General features: G+C 39.6%; 1 protein-coding gene across 4 annotated transcripts in view; it reads left to right on the top strand.

Annotated features, from left to right (window-relative positions):
- FRMD4B (FERM domain containing 4B) overlaps window positions 1-21,908 on the top strand; it is a 347,737-nt gene that overhangs the window by 259,119 nt on the left and 66,710 nt on the right. For all 4 annotated transcript variants that reach the window (XM_059940166.1, XM_059940162.1, XM_059940164.1 and 1 more), the window contains 2 exons: window positions 18,532-18,588; window positions 19,389-19,411. In XM_059940166.1, the coding sequence (XP_059796149.1) occupies window positions 18,532-18,588; window positions 19,389-19,411 (80 nt within the window). The remainder of the gene's footprint in view (window positions 1-18,531; window positions 18,589-19,388; window positions 19,412-21,908) is intronic.

Genomic DNA, 21,908 nt, shown 5'->3' with positions numbered 1-21,908 from the left:
AATTGTAAAAATAATACTTGATTGTAGAACATTTAGAAAATACAGAAAAGGACAAAAAAAATCAAAAAAGGAATTGATCCATAATCCTACTACTGATGCATTAATTGTATTAGTTTGACCTATTTCTTTCTTTGAAGTATGTATTTTTGTTGGCTGAGATCAATTGCTGCCTGCATTTTATATTGTGTTAGACTTTTAACTTTTTAGGTATTTTGGCTACGTTGACCTCGTCCATCCACTTTTCTTCCTACTTTCTATGTGTTCTTGCAAGAACCAGGATGCAAGATGGGGAAGGATTGCAGGATTGCTTTGAAAATTCACATTTTTATTTCATTAAAGATAAACTTGCACATTGCGGGTAGGGACCAGGTTTTTTATACGTTGGAGCCTCTGGGACCTAGATGTTAGGTAAAAGGTTGCTTAAGTGAACGAGCGAATAATTAAAGAATGAACGAATGGATGGCAGGATTGAGGCATTTCAGAACGTAAAATCAACAAGACCTTCTATCCCCCGTGTTTAACGTCTTAGCCCCTGCTACCTACAGAGGCAGTATAGTGCAGTGGGGGAAAGGTTCGACTGAAACCAGGAAGTCTGGGTTCAAACACATGGCTTTGGCTCTAACATGGGCATGTTACTTACATTTTTAGCCTCAGTTTTATCGACTGTAGAGTGGGGATCATAGTTCCTACTACAATGGGTGAGTTAATATATACCAGGTAGACAGAAGAGTGTCTGAAGCAGACACTGTTGTTTTTTTTTTTTGATTGCTTGATTGATTGATTTAGGCCAATTCTGGGTGACTTCTTTTTTTTTTTTTTCACACACACACACACTGTATTTTATTTTTACAAGAGATAAATAGACTGACACCAAGCATTGTAAATGGATGACCACAACAAAAGCAACAATGATTGCAATTACCAAACACGAAACACACTCATACTATGTCATAATATTGACATTCAGTCCAATAATCCTCCACTGTAACAGCTCCTTTACTTTGCAGTGAAAATTGATTTGTATATTTTTTGCCTCTGAGTCCTTGTGGGATTTTTTTTTTTTAATTCAAACAGAAAGTCACAAAAATTATAATCATCCTCATCAGTTCACTCAGTCCCATGTAATTAATTTTTTTTCATCTTGATCTTTTGTTAGCACTTTTATGAGTTCATCAGTTTTTCATTAGAGTTCTGAAAATGCTTATTCATTCAGTTCAGCAGTACAGTCAGTTACCAGAAACCTGTACTTGTCAGAGTCTTTTCCATGAGCAGACACTGTTTTGCTATTAATATTTTTACTATTATTACTACTACTCTGACATATGACGCTCCCTCATAGGACACACAAGCCCCAGCTCGTCACTCTAGACTCCTCCGCACTCACCATGTTCATACTGAAATAATTCCTCATTCCCTGATTAATACCAGCTTTCTCAAGCTTCCATGCCTTTTAATATATTTATCCCTGCGCTGAATGTCTTTCTCTTTTTCATGTTCTTCTTTCTCTGCTGAATGCTTTTCTCTCTCCCTTCGTTTCCCTCTGGTAAATTTCCACTCATCCTTCTGAACTCAGCTCCAAAGTCCCCTGCCCTTAACAAATTCTTTCCTTCCCTGTGTACCACCACCAACCATATCCTAAAGGAATTAAGTTCCTCCAATCCCGAAAGTACCCTCTAAATACTTCTCTAGCTCTCTTCCCATAGCGTTGACTTGCTTGCTTATATACCTGCCACCCCGCAACTGGACTAATTCCTTGGGATCAGTGTCAGCTTTACGTCCCAGCCACTGGCACAGAGACAGGCATACACTATAGACCCTCAGTAAATATTTGTCAAGAGAGCAAAGTAAATGTAGCTTACACGCACAACTAAATTGATCAAATTTTGCAAAATGGGCTTGTGAAAAGGTTGAGCCAAATTGAAAATAAGTTCTGAGTAACAACCTTAAAATTAGACTCTTTCAGCTTTCAATCTTATTTTGTTTTCATTACCTAAGATGGATGGAATGTTCCTACATTCAATTTTCCAGAGTTGATATTGTACTTGTAACCTTGAAATTTCATATACTGAACCTGTTGAAATACCATTTGGGGCATCGCATGGTCGGATTTTAAAGCACAGGAGTCTCAGCATATGTACTGTAACCTTTGCTGCTTTATTCACTGTAAATACTTTTTGGAGACATTTAGGAGAATTGCTGTAAAATCGGCTACAAGGATAGGTTGGCATACTTCTCTGCTCTTAGATTCAAACAGCTTTTCTTGGAATTTCAAGGAAATAAGTCATCAACATTCGATTGCCTTTAGGATGGAAAGGCATTGCAAGTGTATGCAGAGGGAGTCCACTTAATCTTAAAACCTCATGTTAGCCAAATCTTCCAATATATTCTTCTACCCCAACCATTCAACCAAACTATCTGAATATCATTGGCTTTCCCTTTTCCTTCTTACTAAAGCCAGAGTTACCATATAGGCAGCAACGAAGCAGGAGTGGAAGAAAAATTGGAGAAATGAATCATCCCAAAAGTCAATAATGAGGTCCTGAAACAATCATGTGACTTTTTTGAGAGGGAAACATTCTCCTAAAATCTAGAAAGATATTTGCTAATTTAATACTGTTCCAGCTGCCTGTTCATGACAAAGAGACTTTATAAAAGTACACATTCATGGTAAGACCTATTATTATCCCTGTTTACAGTGCCTTAAAAGAGAGGAATTAGTCTCAGCTCGATTTAAACTAATACAACATGAAGCGTATTCCTCTGTAACCAATCCATTACTGTCAGCACCGCATTCATGGTTCTTGTCCTGGAATTATTCCATGTAGTGCAACAACCGACAGTTTGAATGGTTACCAAGGATAAAATATATTCAGTATATCTGCTAACCTGGCAGAGTTTTAGTATTTGGGATTTGAGAGTGTTTGTCTAGGTGAATGTGTGTGTATGTGTGTGTATGTTAATCCTCAAACTCATTTCAAGGTGATGAAATTATTTAAAGGGTCAGTAACAGAAATTGAATTTTGCAGGCTGTAAGTTCTGTCTATACACAGGTGAGCGTGCCTTCTGGTAATAAGTAGCCATAGACATTTACACAGTGAAGTCACTAAGCTAAACATCAGAGTTGGTTTGAAGACTGGCCAATCCATGTGGAACAAAGAAATCGAATGCCATATTTTAAAGGGCTATTGAGAGTTTCATAATCAGTACTTCACCTTTCCCTGCTTCATGTGGTTTTCCTTCTGTGTTTTTCTAATATTGAAATTATGTGTGTCTTAAACCGTGAGCATTTAGATCTGTGCTGCCTTGTGCATGTGTGAGAATCCAAGTTTTCGTAATTATAGCTTATAACACATGCCAGTTGTAATCCTCAGGGACCTGTCCCATGTGCTGTTTTTTAAAAAATTATTATTATTATTATTTTATTTATTTATTTATTTATTTATCTTTGGCTGTGTTGGGTCTTCGTTTCTGTGCGAGGGCTTTCTCTAGTTGCAGCAAGTGGGGGCCACTCTTCATCACGGTGTGCGGGCCTCTCACTATCGCGGCGGGGGCCACTCTTCATCGCGGTGCACGGGCCTCTCACTATCGCGGCCTCTCTTGTTGCGGAGCACAGGCTCCAGACACGCAGGCTCAGTAGTTGTGGCTCACAGGCCTAGTCGCTCCGCGGCATGTGGGATCTTCCCTAGACCAGGGCTCGAACCCGCGTCCCCTGCATTGGCAGGCAGACTCTCAACCACTGTGCCACCAGGGAAGCCCCCATGTGCTGTTTCGTTCGCCTTTACCACCTCCCTGAGGTGCTAAAGGGGAAACTGTTGGGTCCTCAGATGAAAAAATCAAGGCCCACCGAAAGGCAAAAGGACATGGTCTTAGAGAACAAGGAAAATACACTCTAGTTGGCACTACCAGGAGTAAATTTACAGAGAATGAATCATTTGTTCATTGATGTATTGCCAGCCCAAGAAGGCACTCAAATATTTGTTGAATACATTGAACAGAGCTACTAAACATCCAACTGGAATATTTGTATTTCATAATGGTGCCATTTAACATGAATTACCTTAAAACATTTAAATCCAGTACTGATACTTTTGGTAGATCGTCATCTCAGAAAGAGGCTATCAGAATATCATTACAGCTAAATTGTCACTCCAAAAAAAAGTCATAAAAGAAGTATGATAAATGCTTGGATGGAAGGAGGACGAGGTAGATGGTCAATTCAGCTGAAAATACAGTATCTTAAAATCTAGGAAAGGATGAAGAGACTCTGGAAGATATTTTCTCAATTTATTATAGAAATCAAATTTCTTTACATGTTTCCTGCTTTTGAAAATGCTTAAGTGGACATCCTTGAAGATTCAAATCTTGTACTTCAAAAGGAACATGGCAAAGAAACTTCTAAACACTAATTTACCCACACCCACTCTCTCTCTCTGTACATCCATCCATTTACCTGTCTATCTATCATCTGCCATCTATTTGTCATCTATTTTTTCAACCCATACTAGAAGCACATATCAGTCGCCTTTCTGCCATGTTACACATGCTTAAGAGGCCTAAGGAGGAGGTTTGAAAAGCTATCTTTGTATTTTTCAGAAAGAAGAAATTGAACGGAAGACTGCCATTTCATAATTAACGAGGCCTAATATTAATGTTTTACAGTATAGATTCATTGGGAAATAGACCAAGTTACCCATTTCAGCTAAACCTGTTGAATTGGCCACAAACAGTTACAATTTAAATTTACTAAGAACACATGCAATGTATGCTATAAGAGTACAATTTACCTCCCAGCTGAAGTGAAGTCAGTAAGTATTTCATGGGTGTTGGACACCAACCAAGATTGTTTTGTTCACTCCTTGGAGAGACCAAAATATGGCTCAATGCATGACATGGCAAAGAGTTGGGGGACTATGGAGAGGTGGTCCCAGCTTGAACCCTGGTAGCACCACTAAGAGGGTCGGTGGCCTTAAGTAGTCTACTGTAATCTCCTAATTTCAGTCCTCACCTGTGAAGTGAGGTAGTAATACCTCCTCATAAGGTTGTCCTGAGGATTCAATGAATTAATATACGTCAGCCTCTTGGAACAGATAGTTAGCACTTAAATGTTCTCGTTTTTATTGTTGTTGTTATTGATAATATTCTTCCAAAATTCCCAAGAGGACTATTATACGACGTTCTCATTTATAAGAAGTACTTGGGCATAAATAACCACCATTATGGCATAAAAGGAGAATGTTGGTGAAAACATTTTAAATGTGGTATACCCTATTGGAAAAAAAATGATAAACAGGAGGCCCAATCAAATGGATGCACAATAGTCCTAAAAATAAAAGTATCATTGCATATTTACTCCTAGATGCAAAAAGCATCTAGGATGTTAGGCTAGGATACTAACTTTAACAGTGCTTCTTTATTCAGAAGATTCATTTTAACATCATGACCGTAACTTTCTCTTCTTTCTCGTGATTCATCCTTTTCTCCCTCTAATCATCCTTGATTATCTTGTAAGCACCTTGCACTTTTTTTTTTTTTAATATGACTAGTTTTTCTTCAGGACACTCCGCTGCTACAAATTCAAATTATAATCATAAATTGGTGCCAGGGTGCATTTAAGCAATTAGAATGCTGTAATTAAATTCTGCTGTGTATGTAATCTAATAACGAATATAGGTAAGTACAAAAGTAGAGAGCTGGGTTCTCAGTGTCTAGTGACAGTTATTCATCTGTTCTCCAATTGTCTCGCCTCCTATTTATCAGATGTGGCTGCCTTGGAACCTCCATGCTTATTAGTGGAACCTGACCTATTTAGGCTCCCCTTCTTGCATCCCTTAATGACTTGGCTGTAGATCACCACACCTCTCATTTTCAGAGCAGTCTCATAAACATTCACTCCCTTGCTTTGCAACCATGTTGGTGCAAGAGTTTATTACAAGGATTCAGATACTGGCAGAATGGTGGAGCCAGTGTCTCTGATATTTGGCCACGTGACAATACCATTCTTCCTGGGATCAAAAGAAATAAAGCAGAGCCTCCAGATCTCAGAATAGGGGCGAAGTAAAAAGAATTGGATGGAAGAAGACTCATAGTTCTGATGATATTTTTGTAGCATCATCTGGTAGAAACTTGTTATCAAAAGGTTTTTGTCTTTTTTTAAGCATAGATTAATTCATTTAAAAATATTTATTGGATGTCCACTATGTGCTAGGCACTACATAGGTGCTGTGTGTACGGTGGTGACTTAGATCTCTGCCCATGTGGAGTTTAGAGTTTTATGAGATTAATATCATATTTCACAAATTGTATGTATCTGATATAAAGTTCCCATTCACATTTTTCATATTGTCTCAATAATTAGCTTTTGAGTTAGTTTGGTGTTTGTTTGTTTGTTTGTTTTCCTTTTCTGGTCCAGGATCCGTCTAGGATCACACATTGGTTTTAGTTGTCATGACTCCGTAGTCTCCATAATGGGAAACAGATGTCCAGTCTTTCCCTGGCTTTTCTTACATTGGTATTTTTAAGAGTATAGGCCATTTGCCTTGTAGAAGGTCTCTCAATTTGTGAAACATGGATTTGTCTAACTCAGTGATTCCAAACATGTATTGTGTTGGCCACATCTTAGAATCATTAGGGAACTTGGTGAAACTACAGAGACCCACAACCTGCCCCGTTTCACCCTATACTACTTCAGTGAGTCTGGGTCTCTCTGTTCTTCAGTGGCTTTAGGGTAACTCTGCTATACACTGACGTTTCAGAGCCACTAGTCTAATATAATTTCCTTGTGGCAAGAATACTACATAAGTGATGTTGGGTCCTCCTCAGTGTGTCTCACAGGGAGGCTTGCAACGTCAGTAAGCGTTGTTTTTGGTTAAGGTGGTATCTACCAGATTTCTCTTCATCTTTTCCACTTTGTAATTAACAACTTGTCTGGAGTCGACACTTTGAGACTGTTTGACCATCCTGTTTCCCAACAATCTTTGATCCAATGGTCTTGGTCTCCAGTGGTGATCTTGGCTAAGCCAGTTAGTACTATGGTTAGTACTGTGGTATATGGTGATTGTAAATGGTGATTTGCTAATTCTATCACCTTCAACCTTTCTTAGCATTCATGGGTAAAGAATAATTTTCCCTTCTTCTCCATCTTTTTAAAAAATGTTTTTTATTATCAACATGGACTCATGGATTTCTTTTTATTCAATATATTATCATCCCTTCTCTCATTCATTTTGATGCTGTAAAGGCTCCTACTACCATAGCCTTGGAAACAGCCATTTTTCCTTTCAGTGGAGAATGCTATCTAGAAACCAAGGTCTGGTTTCTATGTAAACTAGTTGGAACTTCATCCCAAGAACAAATATATGCTCCACCTGTCCACCAAAAAACAACATGCATTGCACAAACCGTACCTGGGCTCCACCTTGAGAAAAGATGATCTGATTCATTTTCCCTTCTTTCTCATTTCCATACCTGTATATTCACTTGTATTATCCTCCCACAACCAAACACTAATTCATAAACTTTCTCTTTCTCTTTGTTCCCATGTTGATTGTGATCAAGTTTCTGAGAAGCAGTCTGTCCAGATACTTTGATCCCACTGCTTATATCTTTGAAACATGATACACACCCACAAAAACACCTGTACTTGTTTGCTCTTCTTGTAATGCTTTTTAGTTTTTGAAAGCATCTTTATAGCTCATTTTTCTTTTTTTCCTCAAAACTCCGTGAAGTTGGGAGACAGATATATTATTTTCCTTTTACATTTTTAGAAAGTGATGCCAGAAAGGTAAAAGATTTTTTGATAAGTTTGCATATATACATATTCTTGCATATATATATGTATATATATATATATATACATATATATATGTATCTCCTTGATAACTAGGTACTATGCTAACAGTTTCCATAGCTGATAAAGCCTGAGCTATGTTCTCATAGTTCAGAATTCCTGGGATTCCTTCTTCTGAGTTGAAAATCAAGGCAAATCAACTGTATAGTGAATCAAGAAACATAAGAAGCATTCCCTTTTTAAAAAGGAAAGATAATAATACACCCATCGACATTTTCCTTCACTACTCTTTTAGTTGATATTCTACAAGTGCTTTGAGTACCTGCTGTGTGCCAAGTGGTCCTGGAGATGTAGCTAGGGTCAAAATAGGTAAAAACCCATGCCCTAAGGAGCTTACCTATTAGGCAGAGGGGATGGTAGATAGGGAGAAAGACAATAAAGAAGATAAATAAGGTTATACTGCATTAGAAGGTGCAAACAGGGTCACCAAATACAGTTGCACAGGTTGCGCACTGCCCGACTCTGTGCCCAATGGTACCATGGAGATCTTGGACCTAAGCAACTTAGGATGAAATTGACATTAAGTAAGATGGGAAAGGCTGAGGGAAGATTAGTGGTTCTGTGTTTTGTTTTGTTTTGTTTTCTTTACTTTATATTGAAGTATACACATGGAAAAGTGTATATAATGTAATTGTGCAGCTCAGTGAACTTTCACAGACTGAACACATCTGTGCAACTAGTATCACTCTCAAGGAAACAAAACATTACCAGCACCTGAGAAGCCCCTAGCGTGTTCTTCCAGTCATTAATCCCCCCACTACCATGACTTTTAATAGTATTTATTAGTTTGGGCTGACTTTGTATTTTATAGAACTGAAGTTATACAGTATATGCTTTTTTAATATATGGCTTCTTTTGCTCAAATTATGTTTTTGAGATTCATTCATGTTGTTGTGTGTCATTACAGCCAGCTTATTCATTTTCCCTGCTGAATGGTAGTCCAGAGTATGAATATACCACATTTCATGTACATAAATGGGCATTTGGGTAGCTTTGCAGTATTTGGTTATTATAAGTAGTGCTGCCATGAGGATCCACGTGCCTGCCCTTTAGTGGACATCTGTAAACATATCTATTAGGTGTATACCTAGGAGCAAAATTGCTGGGTCATAGTGCATGTGTGTGTTACACTTTAGTGGACCTTGCCAAAAAGTGATTCCAGAACTAAGTTAAGTTGGTCCACCAGCAGTGTATGGGAGGAGTGCTGTTTTGATGTGTTAAGTAAAATGTCTACTTTATTCAGTGCAATCAGTTATACCACCATACACTGAAAAGAACTGCACCAAAATATTATTTGGAGACAATTTCACTAGGTGCCTAGGAAATGGAAATAAATTACCTAAAGTTTATTGGCATTATTGGCTTTGGTGAAGAAATTGAATACAAGTTAAATGCACTAAAAATAATATCCTACACAATGATAACCAGATTAATAGAATGAAAAAAGTGCCCTATTTATGTTGGAAAATACAAAAGACCTATTATTAATCCTAAACCAGGATGTGTGTGATCTCCATGGTATATCATAAAACTTTATGATCGCTATAGAGCAATTTCAATAGATACTTATTATGGTTCCAAAGAGGAAGGCAAATTACTATATCTTTTTAAAAATTTGACAAGATTATTTTAAAAATTTCTTTGAAAACATAAATGGAAAAGAATGGCAAATATTATTATGGAAAGTTAAAGCCTTTGTCATATCAGATACTGAGACATATTATAAAGGAAGAATGATTAAATGTTATGGAACTACACAAAGATTGAACAGTGTCCCAGAACAAAGCAGAGAACCATATATATAATGATATATAAGGATGTAAGAAGCAACATGGTAAACAGTGCAGAGAGAATAACATTGAGAGTCTTTGGGGGCTACCCTTCATGATAACTGCTTTATATTTTATACTTTATGCTCTAAACAACTCAGTAAATTCAATATTATCACTCCCCATTTTGCAGAGGAGGAACTGAGTGAGTTTCAGCAAAAATTACTTACTCAGGGCCCCATAGATTCTTCCAGTGTGGGAGGCCCAAGTCCAATCTGACTTCACAGGAGGAGAGAGCACATCAGAGGGGATGAGATTGAAGGACACAATTTCTGCCCCATAAGCAAGACAAAGCGTTAATATTGGTAGCTCAAGTTAAACATAAATTCTGAAGTAGATAAGTGAACAAAGGGTCATTTCACAGATAGGCAATAGCAAATAATAGGCAATTGCAAGGGAAATACTCAAGTTGGTTAGTAATCAAAAAATTGCAAACTGAAACAATTTTGCAGTATTATTTTGTACCTTTCTAATTAGCAAAAATAATTTTTTTGATATGATGTGGTTTATAAAAATATATACATTTCCCTAAGATGAAAAATTAGTAAGCGTATTTGATATCTTGATTCGGGTGATGGTTATATGAGTATATACACACATCAGAGTCATCGAGCTGCACAGTAAGAGTTGTGCATTTTACTGTATATACGTCAATAAAAAGGAAAAAAAACACTAAAATATGTTAAGTGATGAAATCGGAATAATCTGTGAGAAAATAAAGGTGGAAATAATTAGATGCTGCCAAGGTTAAGGTTAGTATAAAACATTCAGCATGGGACTCCCCTGGTGGTCCAGTGATTAAGAATCGTCCTTCCAATGCAGGGGCTGCAGGTTCGATCCCTGGTCTGGGATCTAAGATCCCACATGCCGTGGGGCAACTAAGCCCACGTGCCGCAACTAAGGCCCGACACAGCCAAATAAATAAATAAATATTAAAAAAAAAATTCAGCATGGTGAGTATAAAGCATTTACCCCACAAATTTGAAATTCAACTTCTCTTAAGAGCCAAAGCTCAGAGGGAGTTATGATCACTTACGTAATGCACAGTGGTCGTTAAGGTAAAAACAAAGCAGCTGCTCGAAGGAACACAGTCATCACTGGTCCTAAAAATCAGAAACTGCTCCCATGTGTCCTTGTAAAGGGATATTATATGAGATAATGAACCATGTCCTGAACAACACACCTAAAATTATTAAAATAATGAGTTTCTGAGGGTTGTTTCTTACGTTGTTTCTCAACATAAGCCAGGGGAGTGATGCCAGAACACAGTTTCAAAAAAGCAGTTTTGGGCTTCCCTGGTGGCATAGTGGTTAAGAATCCGCCTGCCAATGCAGGGGACATGAGTTCGAGCCCTGGTCCGGGAAGATCCCACATGCCACGGAGCAGCTAAGCCCATGCGCCACAACTACTGAGCCTGCGCTCTAGACCCCGCAAGCCACAACTACGGAGCCCGTGTGCCACAACTACTGAAGCCCGTGTGCCTAGAGCCCCTGCTCCGCAACAAAGAGAAGCCACTGCAGTGAGAAGTGTGTGCACTGCAACTAAGAGTAGCACCCGCTCACCACAACTAGAGAAAGCCCGTGTGCAACAACGAAGACCCAACGCAGCCAAAAAATAAATAAATAAAATTAAATAAAATAATTTATAAAAAAAAAAAAGAATCCGCCTGCCAATGTGGGGGACACAGGTTCGATCCCTGGTCTGGGAAGATCCCACATGCCACGGAGCAACTAAGCCCGCGAGCCACAACTACGGAGCCCGCGAGCCACAACTACTGAAGCCCACGCGCCTAGAGCCCGTGCTCCGCAACAAGAGAAGCCACCGCAGTGAGAAGCCCATGCACTGCAACGAAGAGTAGCCCCCCCTCGCCGCAACTAGAGAAAGCCTGTGTGCAGCAACAAAGGTCCAAAGCAGCCAAAAATAAATTTTAAAATAAAATAAAATAAATAAATCATACCAAAAAAGGAATTTTACCTGGGGAAACCTTATGGCTCAGTTTTGTAGGTTTCTGATGATTCTAGCTTAATCCAAGAATAAACTTAGTGAATCTAGAGCAATGGTTCTCAATTGGGATTCCAAAAGGAACCCTTTGGCCATCTCCAGAGACATTTTTGGTTGTCACAGCTGGTGAGGAGGCTGCTACTGGACTGTAGTGAGCAGAGGCCAGGAATGCTGTTTAATACCCTGCAGTGCACAGGACAGCCCCTCCCCCCAGTAAGGAATTATCTAACTCAAAATGTCAACTGTACTGAGGTTGCAAAATGCTGATCTGAAAGAACGAATGTGTAGTATTCACTGAGACCATCCTCCATAAACATTGCCTCTCACAACTAGCTTGGATGGAAAAGGAGAAAGTACTAGCTCATTTACATAGGGGGAGGAGGGAGTGCAGGTGTAGTAATTATGGCCTGGCCTTCTAGGGGCATGATAACCCCTAGAAAATAGGAAATTGCCCAGGGAAGTATGTTTCTATGGCCTAGCAAGAGCTGCCTTGTTAGATGGTAGGTAGGTATTAAGTGTTGATGTGGCCTCTCCCCCAGCCAAATTGTATAAAAACTAGTCAGCCCATAGCTCTGGGCTTCTCTGGCCTGGCAGAGTCTTCCTTCCATGTAGGTGTGTCCACAGAAGGTATTAGGCTCCTGGGAGCTGTATCAACTCACTCATTTGTGTCCTTATCCCATTGGTTCTTTGCACTGTTTGCAGGCTTACTGGTAAACTAAGGTGAGAGCACAGAAGCAGCATCTAAGGCATCATTCTTGACAATTTTTGAACTTTGAAGTCTGGCCCAGCTCAGCAGTGGACACAGTTGACTGCCAATGTTAAGAAGCCCCTTTCTGTCCATCTGTAGTCATTGATTCTCTCTGGTTCACATCTTCCCAATGTCATCCCCAGACAGAGAGAGCTTTCTTCCCTTAGTTCTAATCCGGAAAATCCCTAGGAAGGTCTTTTTTTTTTTTTTTTTTTTTTTAAAACTGTTTTTTCTTTTATGAACCTCATTTTAAACTTTCTCTGTTCCTTCTATTTTTGTAGCTACTTTATTTATTTATTTATTATTTATTTTTGGCTGTGTTGGGTCTTCGGTTCATGCGAGGGCTTTCTCTAGTTGCGGCAAGCGGGGGCCACTCTTCATCGCGGTGCGGGGACCGCTCTTCATCGCGGTGCGCGGGCCTTTCACCATCGCGGCCCCTCCCGTTGCGGGGCACAGGCTCCAGACGCGCAGGCTCAGCAGTTGTGGCTCACGGGCCCAGCCGCTCCGCGGCATGTGGGATCTTCCCAGACCAGGGCTCGAACCCGTGTCCCCTGCATTAACAGGCAGATTCTCAACCACTGCGCCACCAGGGAAGCCCCCTAGGAAGGTCTTTGAACCCTCTTCCATCACTTGCCCACAGAAGGATGATTGTATTTCCATTAGATCCAGTAAGGAGAGAAGCAATTCTCCAAAAGAATGGGATATTCTGCTCAGAAAGGGGGTTGGGGTACGATGCAGTCGAGACAAAGAGATATCCAGCCCTCCCGGAAAATACATCAATTTTTTAACAAACTTTTTATTTTGAAATAATTTCAAACTTACAAAAGAGTTGCAAGAATAGCACACACACACACACAAAATGTATGTCTATCAAACCAAATTCACCAGTTGTTGACATGTTCCACATTTGTACTCATGCTCTCTCTGTGTCTCCCCCACCTCCAAATGTGTGTAATTTTTTTCTGAACCATTTGAGAGTAAGTTACACTGTTTACCCCTAAATGTTTCACGGTATCTTTCTTAGAATAAAGGACATTTCTTACCCATATAACAATGATCACATTCAGAACATTTAGCATTGAACCTATACTATTGCCTAATATGCAACCCAGTTGTATCAGTAGTGCCTTTATAACAACTTTTCCTCTTGATCCAGGATAACACATTGCATTTAGTTGTTATAACTCTTTAGTCTCCTTTGCTTTCAAACAGTTCCTCAGCCTTTCTCTGGCATTCATCACACAGACATTTTTGAAGAGTATGGGCCAGATTTTTGTCTCAGGGTTTCTCATGATTAGCTCTAGTGATGTATTTTTGGCAGAAATACTACCCAGTGGTGTGCTAGAACCAGTTAGTACCATCTATGAGAGCCAATTCTCACATCTCTTCCCAGCTCCACGTTCTGTAATATCATACTGGTAGCTTGAAATCAGCCATGGTGGGAATGTTCATACCATGGAAATCAACAAATGCTACAAATCAGAGCTTGTACCCCCTCCCCCATTTCTGGTTGTGAAACATTTACATTTAGCAGCACAGCACTGTATATAGATGAAGTTATATCCTTCTCAGAACATATCAGGAGGCACATGATGCTGGTCTTCCCAATTATTGGTGATATCTCATCCCTTGGTTAAGATGGTATCTGTCAGGTTTCACCATTGAAAAGTTACCATTTCCCCTTTGTAATTAATTCTCCCCTATGGAGAGATCCTTTGTGATTATGTAAATATTCTGTTTCTCATCTAACTTTCACCCAATAGCTTTTATTTATTGAGGAGTATTGCCTGAATCAATTAGTACTATGACTGTTGCAAATGGTAATTTTTTTTTATCTCTTTCATTTCTTCTACTTTTTTTTGTTGGTGTTCTACAGGTTGTTTTTGTTTTTGTTTTTGTTTTTTGGTAGACTTAACCCTAAAATAGATGATTAGTAGTAGACTTGGAAACAAACTGAGGTTTCTCAACATTTTGTCAAGTAGTTCTCCATCCTAAGTATTTGTGACCAAGTTATTAATGTTCATTGCTATAGTGCAGAATAAGTTTCCATGGAGTACTATCAATACATCAATACAGAAAATGCAGAATAGGTCTTCAGAAATAGTTTTCCCATTCTATATGAGTGTGTATGTTTGATGGTGACATACTATCCTACCAACAGTGGAGGTGGCATTTGGAATCATTTTTCTGATCTTACCTGATTCCAATTTTTACATGCCTTTAGAAGCTTCCTGGTGAGATTTGCACTGGAGTTAATTAAAGCACGGTAAAGTCGAAAGAGTCCAGAGTCAACATGTGCTGCAGGATTGAGTAGTACACTTCTTGCTCCTGATCCCCAGTGCCATCATCTGTAAAATCATAGGAGTCATATTTTCACAAAAGTCGCTTTCAAGTTTTAAAACTTTCTTTTATTCTGCTTTCCCACTTGGGAATCAAAACCTAGAGTTCCCCTCATTAGCATGATGTCTTGGTCAACTGAGCCGACAAGTCAAGGACCAAAAATGAGATGTCCGAGGTGGAGCCTGAACCCAGTGACCTAGTGATTGAATCCATAATCCAGTTAAATGAGCTTTGGGAGTATAGCACTAGCACTTGATACTGTTTCACGTTACCTCTGTGCATTCAGCCACATCCCCTGATTCACTCCTCTGCTTCTCTTTGTTTATCCTTGACAATCATGGAAACCCACTGAAGGATCCCATTACCTCTGTCTTTGAGGTGATCCCTTTCTCAAGTGTTAGCTTGCCCAGTACCTATAAGGTTACCTCGGTTGCCATGGTTGTAAGCAAAGGAAATGTTCTATCCAAGAGCAGACTGCAGTTTCTAAAGAAGTTTTACCCTTCAGACATGAAACTCCAGAGTTCTGTATAAGTCTTAATTAAATTGCACCATATGAAATCACTGAGAACCAGGCAAAATAGTATTATTCTTGATTAATCCATTGTTTGGTGAACTCCACGCACAAGTCAGGTAACCTGGACAGTCAGTTTTAGAGCTTAAAATATGTTGCCTTGTATTTCCAGAACGGTGGTTAACTGAAAGGTGAGGTGGGGACTAAGACCTGTAAAAGAGTGTGGGGCTTTGCCAAACCACGCATTTTCCTCTCTTCCTGGAACGAGATTTCTCAAAGGCCCTACTGTTCCATACCACCATTGCCTTCCTCCACCAGAATTGTGTTGGGGCCACTTGTGTAGGTGAAAAAGTCCACAGGCAAGCTTCGTATTTGCCTCCCCTCTCCCCTGGAGCTGTCTGAGCCTGGTACTTTTCATGCTTTAGCTCCTCATTTCAGCATTTTTAATATTTGATAACCCTTCCAATGTAGAGAAATATTTGGCAACTTCCTTAAGAGTATCTGTTTGAGGTCTTTTAATTTACTAAACTGAAAAGTTGGTGTCTAAAATATTGTTCCAATGACTCATCTAAGGTTCTGAGGAGGCAAAGGGGTCCCAGGGTGTCAGAGGAGTTGGCAATAATTTTCAATATATTTTATTCATCTTCAGTTTTTTTTAAAAAAATATTTGAACTAACGCACTTCGCCTCTTCTCTCTGATTTTAAGACGAATTTGACTTTAACGAGTTCAGGTCTAGTTTAAACTCAAACATGTTCTTGAGTTCCCCTGCGAAGCCCTCACCCCCATGCCCCACATGAGTTTCTATTTCTTTGAAGATAAGGAATTTAGCTTTTCTAAAATTTAATCTCGATCAACACCCACCTCACTTGTTGGATTAACTGCTTCATCATCTTTCACCAGATTAGAAAACGACTGTCTCTTGCCTGAAAGACAGAGGGCAATTGATTTCTGCAATCAACCTGGCTTCTCTTTGATTTTATAATCTGTTTCTAGAGATTATAGGCGAGCTTTGAATTCCAAGGCTCTGGGCCTGTCAGCTTTTGAAGCAAAAAACTTTGAAGCAGATCCACTGCCTCAGGTTTCAGAAGGGATACTTAGTTGTTGGAGGATGAAATATAAGGGAAACACAGGTAATTATCACTGCTGACATTGTAATATCCCAGGTTTGGGGTTTGTTTATTTTATTTTATGGCTTCTAAAAGAATTATTGTTACTAGTTTTGGGTGTTTTTTGTTGTTGTTGTTCTTGTTTTTTTGAGAAGCCCAATCAAATCACTTGGCCACTTGAGAGAAAAACATAAACCTTCCAGAAATTCTCACTGAGCTAAGTGCTTCTATAAACCTACCTAGTGTGTATTTACTTTAAAACTACTTAATTACTCGCCACTGATGCACTTGGTATAATTAGAAAACTCTCCAGCTCAGATTCAACAGGTAGAAAGGAGAAAGAAAAAAAAGTGTAGGGCAATTTCCAGACCCATGTTCTTAAACACTATGCACTTTCAAGTACTAATTATACAGGATTTATGCAAGGAGGGGGTTATATGGAATTGTTTTAGCATGTGTTAATGCTTACAAGCTAGCATCTCACCAAAAAAAAAATTTTTTTTAATAGAGACCCTCCTCTACTACTCAATGTTGTAATTTATCACATAATGCAATAATGGTATTTACATATGTCATCACATTTAACGAAATAAATGAAGGTGCATGTGAGTGTTATTGATAGAGGCAATACCCCAACACAGTTACGCATCCGTACCAGGCAACTGAAGAAGTATTCCTGCTAGTTACAGCCTCAAACTCCTATTTTTCTTTAGGATCTTAAAGGCTGAAAAAATAAAATAGTGGAGGGCTTCCCTGGTGGCACGATGGTTAAGAATCCACCTGCCAGTGCAGGGGACATGGGTTCAATCCCTGGTCCGGGAAGAGCCCACATTACATGGAGCAACTAAGCCTGTGCACCACAACTACTGAGCCTGTGCTCTAGAGCCCATGAGCCACAACTACTGAGCCTGTGTGCTACAACTACTGAAGCCCGTGCGCCTAGAGCCCGTGCTCCACAACAAGAGAAGCCATCGCAATGAGAAGCCTGCGCACCACAACGAAGAGTAGTCTCCGCTCGCCGCAACTACAGAAAGCCGGCGTGCAGCAACGAAGACCCAATGCAGCCAAAAATAAATAAAATAAATAAATTTTTTAAATAAATAAAATTTTAAAAATAAAGTGGTGGTGGGGAGGGTCGAATGAGTACCAGATTTACTACTGGGAATGAAAATGTTAAAAAATAGGAAAAATAAAATAAAATCATGGAAAAATGATAAATTAGGGTTCATCAAACTTCAGTATAAAGCAACAGAATTTTTGTCTCAAGCATTTTCTCTAACTGGTTCTTTTTAAAAAAATTTTAACTAATTTGTTTTTGGCTGCATTGGGTCTTCATTGCTGCATGTGGGCTTTCTCTAGTTGTGGCGAGCAGGGGCTACTCTTCGTTGCGGTGCGCGAGTTTCTCATTGCGGTGGCTTCTCTTGTTGAGGAGCACGGGCTCTAGGCACGCGGGCTCAGTAGTTGTGGCTCGTGGGCTCTAGAGCGCAGGCTCAGTAGTTGTGGCGCACGGGCTTAGCTGCTCCGCGGCATGCGGGATCTTCCCGGACCAGGGATCGAACCCATGTCCCCTGCATTGGCAGGCAGATTCTTATCCACTGCGCCAGGGAAGCCCTGTAACTGGTTCTTAAGGCTTTACATTTTCTCTATAACAGTATAAATATTAATTCAATAATGTCTCATTGACACAGAAGTAGAACTTATATTTTTTATAATATTTGCATTGTGTGTACCAAAATAACTGCTATGACACAGGAAAACACTGAACAAAGTAATCTAAGAAAATCAGAGCTTCAAAATGAACTTGGAGAGGTTAAAATTATTCATTTTAGAAGCTGTCTTAATTTTCAGTTTCAAAGTCATGTGTGTTCCTTCCAGAATACTGCTCTCAAAACACAATTTCCCACAGCTAATTAAAGTGCTGGGGCGCGCGCGCACTCTTTCTCTCTCCTTCACACACACACACAATGTGGCTTCCCTTTAACCCTGGATACGTCTCTCCACGCCCCCCTCCCTTCCCCCTGCAATGGTATGATCTGCGTTCAATCCTAAACTGAAGGTACCAAGCTGTGACAGCTTCCCCAACTCCACAGCCATTTGCTACGACCTAGGGCAGCCTGTGTTCAGTGATGTTTTCCTTTTCCACCGACAGGGGCAAATCGAAGTAGACAGCGAAACTATCTTCAGGTTAGCGGCGCTTATTTTACAGGTAAGAACTGACAAACTGCCTCTTACCCGCTCCTTTTGTTTGTTGGGTTTTGTGAACTGCCTGCACTTCTGAAACTTTTGCATGGGCCAGTGGCTGACGGCTTTTTAAAGCCTCCTGGTTGTTTGCCAGTATAAAATGTGAGCCACCGTTTTCTGTTTTAGTGTAGTTTGCATGAGCGAGAGTGTGATATGTCTCAGAAGAAAATGAAACTTAGACTTCACTGAGGAAGAAGAGTTAAGACCATATTGCTAGCAAAGAGCTCCGGTGGCTTGAATTTGGGAGGCTGCAGTTGTTACAACAACTGTAATTTGCATTTAAATTTAGTAACTTTTGTATACTTTTTCTTGAGGTGGAGTTAAAGAGCCCTTTAATTCTTAAAGGCACACATAGCTGGAAAACCAGTGTGTTCCATGCTGGTTTAAAAAAAGAAAACTAATGGCATGTGTTGATTTACCTGTGTCATGGTTTAAACGGTCTGAGTCCAGACTAAAAAGTGTGCTGCTCCGAAAGACGAGCATTTATCTCGTGATCTTCAAAACATTAAAGGAGAAATAATCATCTATGCTTTTTCAGATAGATTTGTCTCTTCTGTTAAAAACAAGAAATAATTATTGGGTAATAGCGATTTCTTAAATGCCACTTTCTTCTCCAGGGTCATATGTAGGGAAGGTGTTCCTTGTGAAAAAGTTTTCAAAACAAAACTCAGGCATTTTAAGAGGGGAAAATGATGGGGAGTAAAATTCTTTTAGCTTAATCAACATCAATACAAATTGATCATCTATCTTTGTTTTTTATTTCAGGAAGCCAAAGGGGATTACACCAGGTATGGTTCCTTTTCTGATATTACTATGCAAAATAACCCTAGCTGAATCTTTTAATGCTATTTTAAATAACAATGGATGCAAATCAAAAGAAAGTAGATCCCCAGGCGAGAGACTGAGGTCTCTTTCCTCTTCAAATAGAGACCTATTCTTTTTGTGAATGAATCCGGGAATGAAGCTTTCCAAGCCAGAGTGACAGCAGATTGTACTCAGAAGTCCTCCAAAGTTCTATTTTCCATCATCTGTTAGCAAGATGAAGAAATCTATAAAAAACTTGGGTAGCCCGTGCTGATTTTTTAAACTTACAATAATCCTGTGTTTGAAGAATTATACCATAAGCACAAAAAGATTAAATCCATCAGCTGCTTAGTTAAGGGATTAATAGGGGCTTTCTTTTTGCAGCTGCCCTAAAGGGGCCTCACCCTTCATATATTTGACCTAACAGTTGTATTGTTGCCACCGAGGCACTTACTGGTTCTAACTGCCTAACTGGCCAAATTGTCAGAGTGTTTATATTTGAATTCACCCTCTATCTGCTCCATTCTGTTCTTTTAATGCAATAGCTGCGGTTGGGGTAGTAGAAAGGGTTAAAGGTGGAGGCAAGACCTCCAATTCGAAGCAGCTCACAGGCCAACGACCCACAAAGCCTCGCCTCTACAGTGTTAATGTTCCACTGCTGGTAAACCTTACCTGTAGATTATTTACAGATCAACTAGTACTCATTCCCAGCCAAGTCTTTGACTAGTGTGCTCCTTAACAGGCTGATAACCAAGTAATGCTTTCCAAGCTTGAAAACGTCCACTCGTGGAGTCATGCTTCACCTCAGAAACTCCAAGCACTTTCCACATCTGCCCATTTAATGTGGTAGAATGACTGAGGCTTCCACTCAACACACCATGATCCACTCACCACACTCTCCTTTTAGCTCTGTTTTGTGCTATATATTTTTTTTAATTTTTTTAGGTTAGGAAATATGCTTTGAAGGAATCATAAAGATCAATGAACACCAAACTTTTTTTAATTAAAAGAAAATGTCAGGGCATGAAAAGAGGAAAAATTAGTCTCTAGGTCATTAACATCAAGAGTGGCTGTGTTCTCCACTGTTGTCTTCCCTGGAGGAGCCATGTTTCCTAGGAAGATCAGATATGTGAGGAATTCCATCGTGTGGGGGGTGAGTCTGAAGTTGATTTATAAATGAGGGCTTCTGAGCCAACAGCTCAGCCTCTGCTGTCTGTGAACTGCTAACCCTTCCTCCCCCACTTTCTCCCGGTCAAGCGTGTGATGGACACCCTCTGAGCTTCATTTCCTCATCAGGAAAATGGCACCTCCTTCGTAGGTCCGTTGTGAGATTAACTGTATGTAAACATTGCCCAGGGCAGTATCTGGCATGTAGCAAGCTCTCTATACACTTTGGCTATTATTATTATTAACTATTATAGTATCATTATTGCCCTCATCATTATCATCCTGTCCCATCTCTTGGCAACCTCTGAAGAGGCTTTTGGGATATGTAGGAGGGTCTGAAGAAGCTGTAATCACATGTCAGGGGAAAGAATCATAAAGAAAGATTGATTCCACAAACCTTCCTTAGGGAAGATCGCTTGCCTATGGCAGAAGAAGGCTTAGAAGGAATGGTCCTTGGGTAGTACAGACGTTGTTTTAGCCCTAAGATTTCAAGGTTGGTGAGTTAGTCTGGCCAAGCCCAAACCAATCCTTTTCCTTAATTTCAGTGTGTTCCTGGTGGTTTCCTGAGTGATTACTAGACTAAAGAAATGGAGGACACTGTTTTGAAATTGTCTAAACCACACTGAGTAGTAGAAGGAGCTTGGGACTAGGAATCAAGAAACTAGCACCGTGACCCTGAATGCCCTCTGTCCATTCTCAGCCTTGGTTTTCTCATCTGTAAATTGGGATTAAGGAAAATGGGACTTGGCAGGGTAGTTTTGAGGCTACAAATGATGTTTAAGGACTTTGTAGATTACAGTTTGTTTTACGAGCATTAGTTATTGCTGATGAGGGTGAAAGAAAGAATAGGAAATGTGAACTTTTGTTATTGGGTATACAATGAAGCAGAATTTTGGTTGACTGTCACCACCCCTTCCCTATCTGATCTCCTCCTCCCCTGAATGGAGAGGGTGTATTTTTCCTCCAAAGTTTTGTTATAAAACTAATTTAAGAAAATCAGGCCAAAAATTTAAAAATACCATGTAGCAGTGTTGTGTAGTGATCAGAGCAAAGACACTAGAACCAGAAAGCCTCACCCAAATCCCAGGTCTGCCACTTATTACCTGTATAATCTTGCACAAGTTATTTAAACTCACCAAGCCTCAGTTTGCTCATCTGTAAAATGGGACAAATAGTATACACCCCATAGAATTGCTATGATGACTAAATGAATTAATATATACAAAGTACTTAGAACAGTTCCTGCAGTCGCCACTTTCATATTCCATCAAATTGATGGACATAATTTATCACTCCCCTGTTGTTTTAAATATG

This window comes from Balaenoptera ricei, chromosome 11 (genome assembly GCF_028023285.1).
Source record: "Balaenoptera ricei isolate mBalRic1 chromosome 11, mBalRic1.hap2, whole genome shotgun sequence".
Lineage (NCBI taxonomy): Eukaryota > Metazoa > Chordata > Mammalia > Artiodactyla > Balaenopteridae > Balaenoptera > Balaenoptera ricei.
This window is presented reverse-complemented; position numbering and strand designations above follow the sequence as displayed.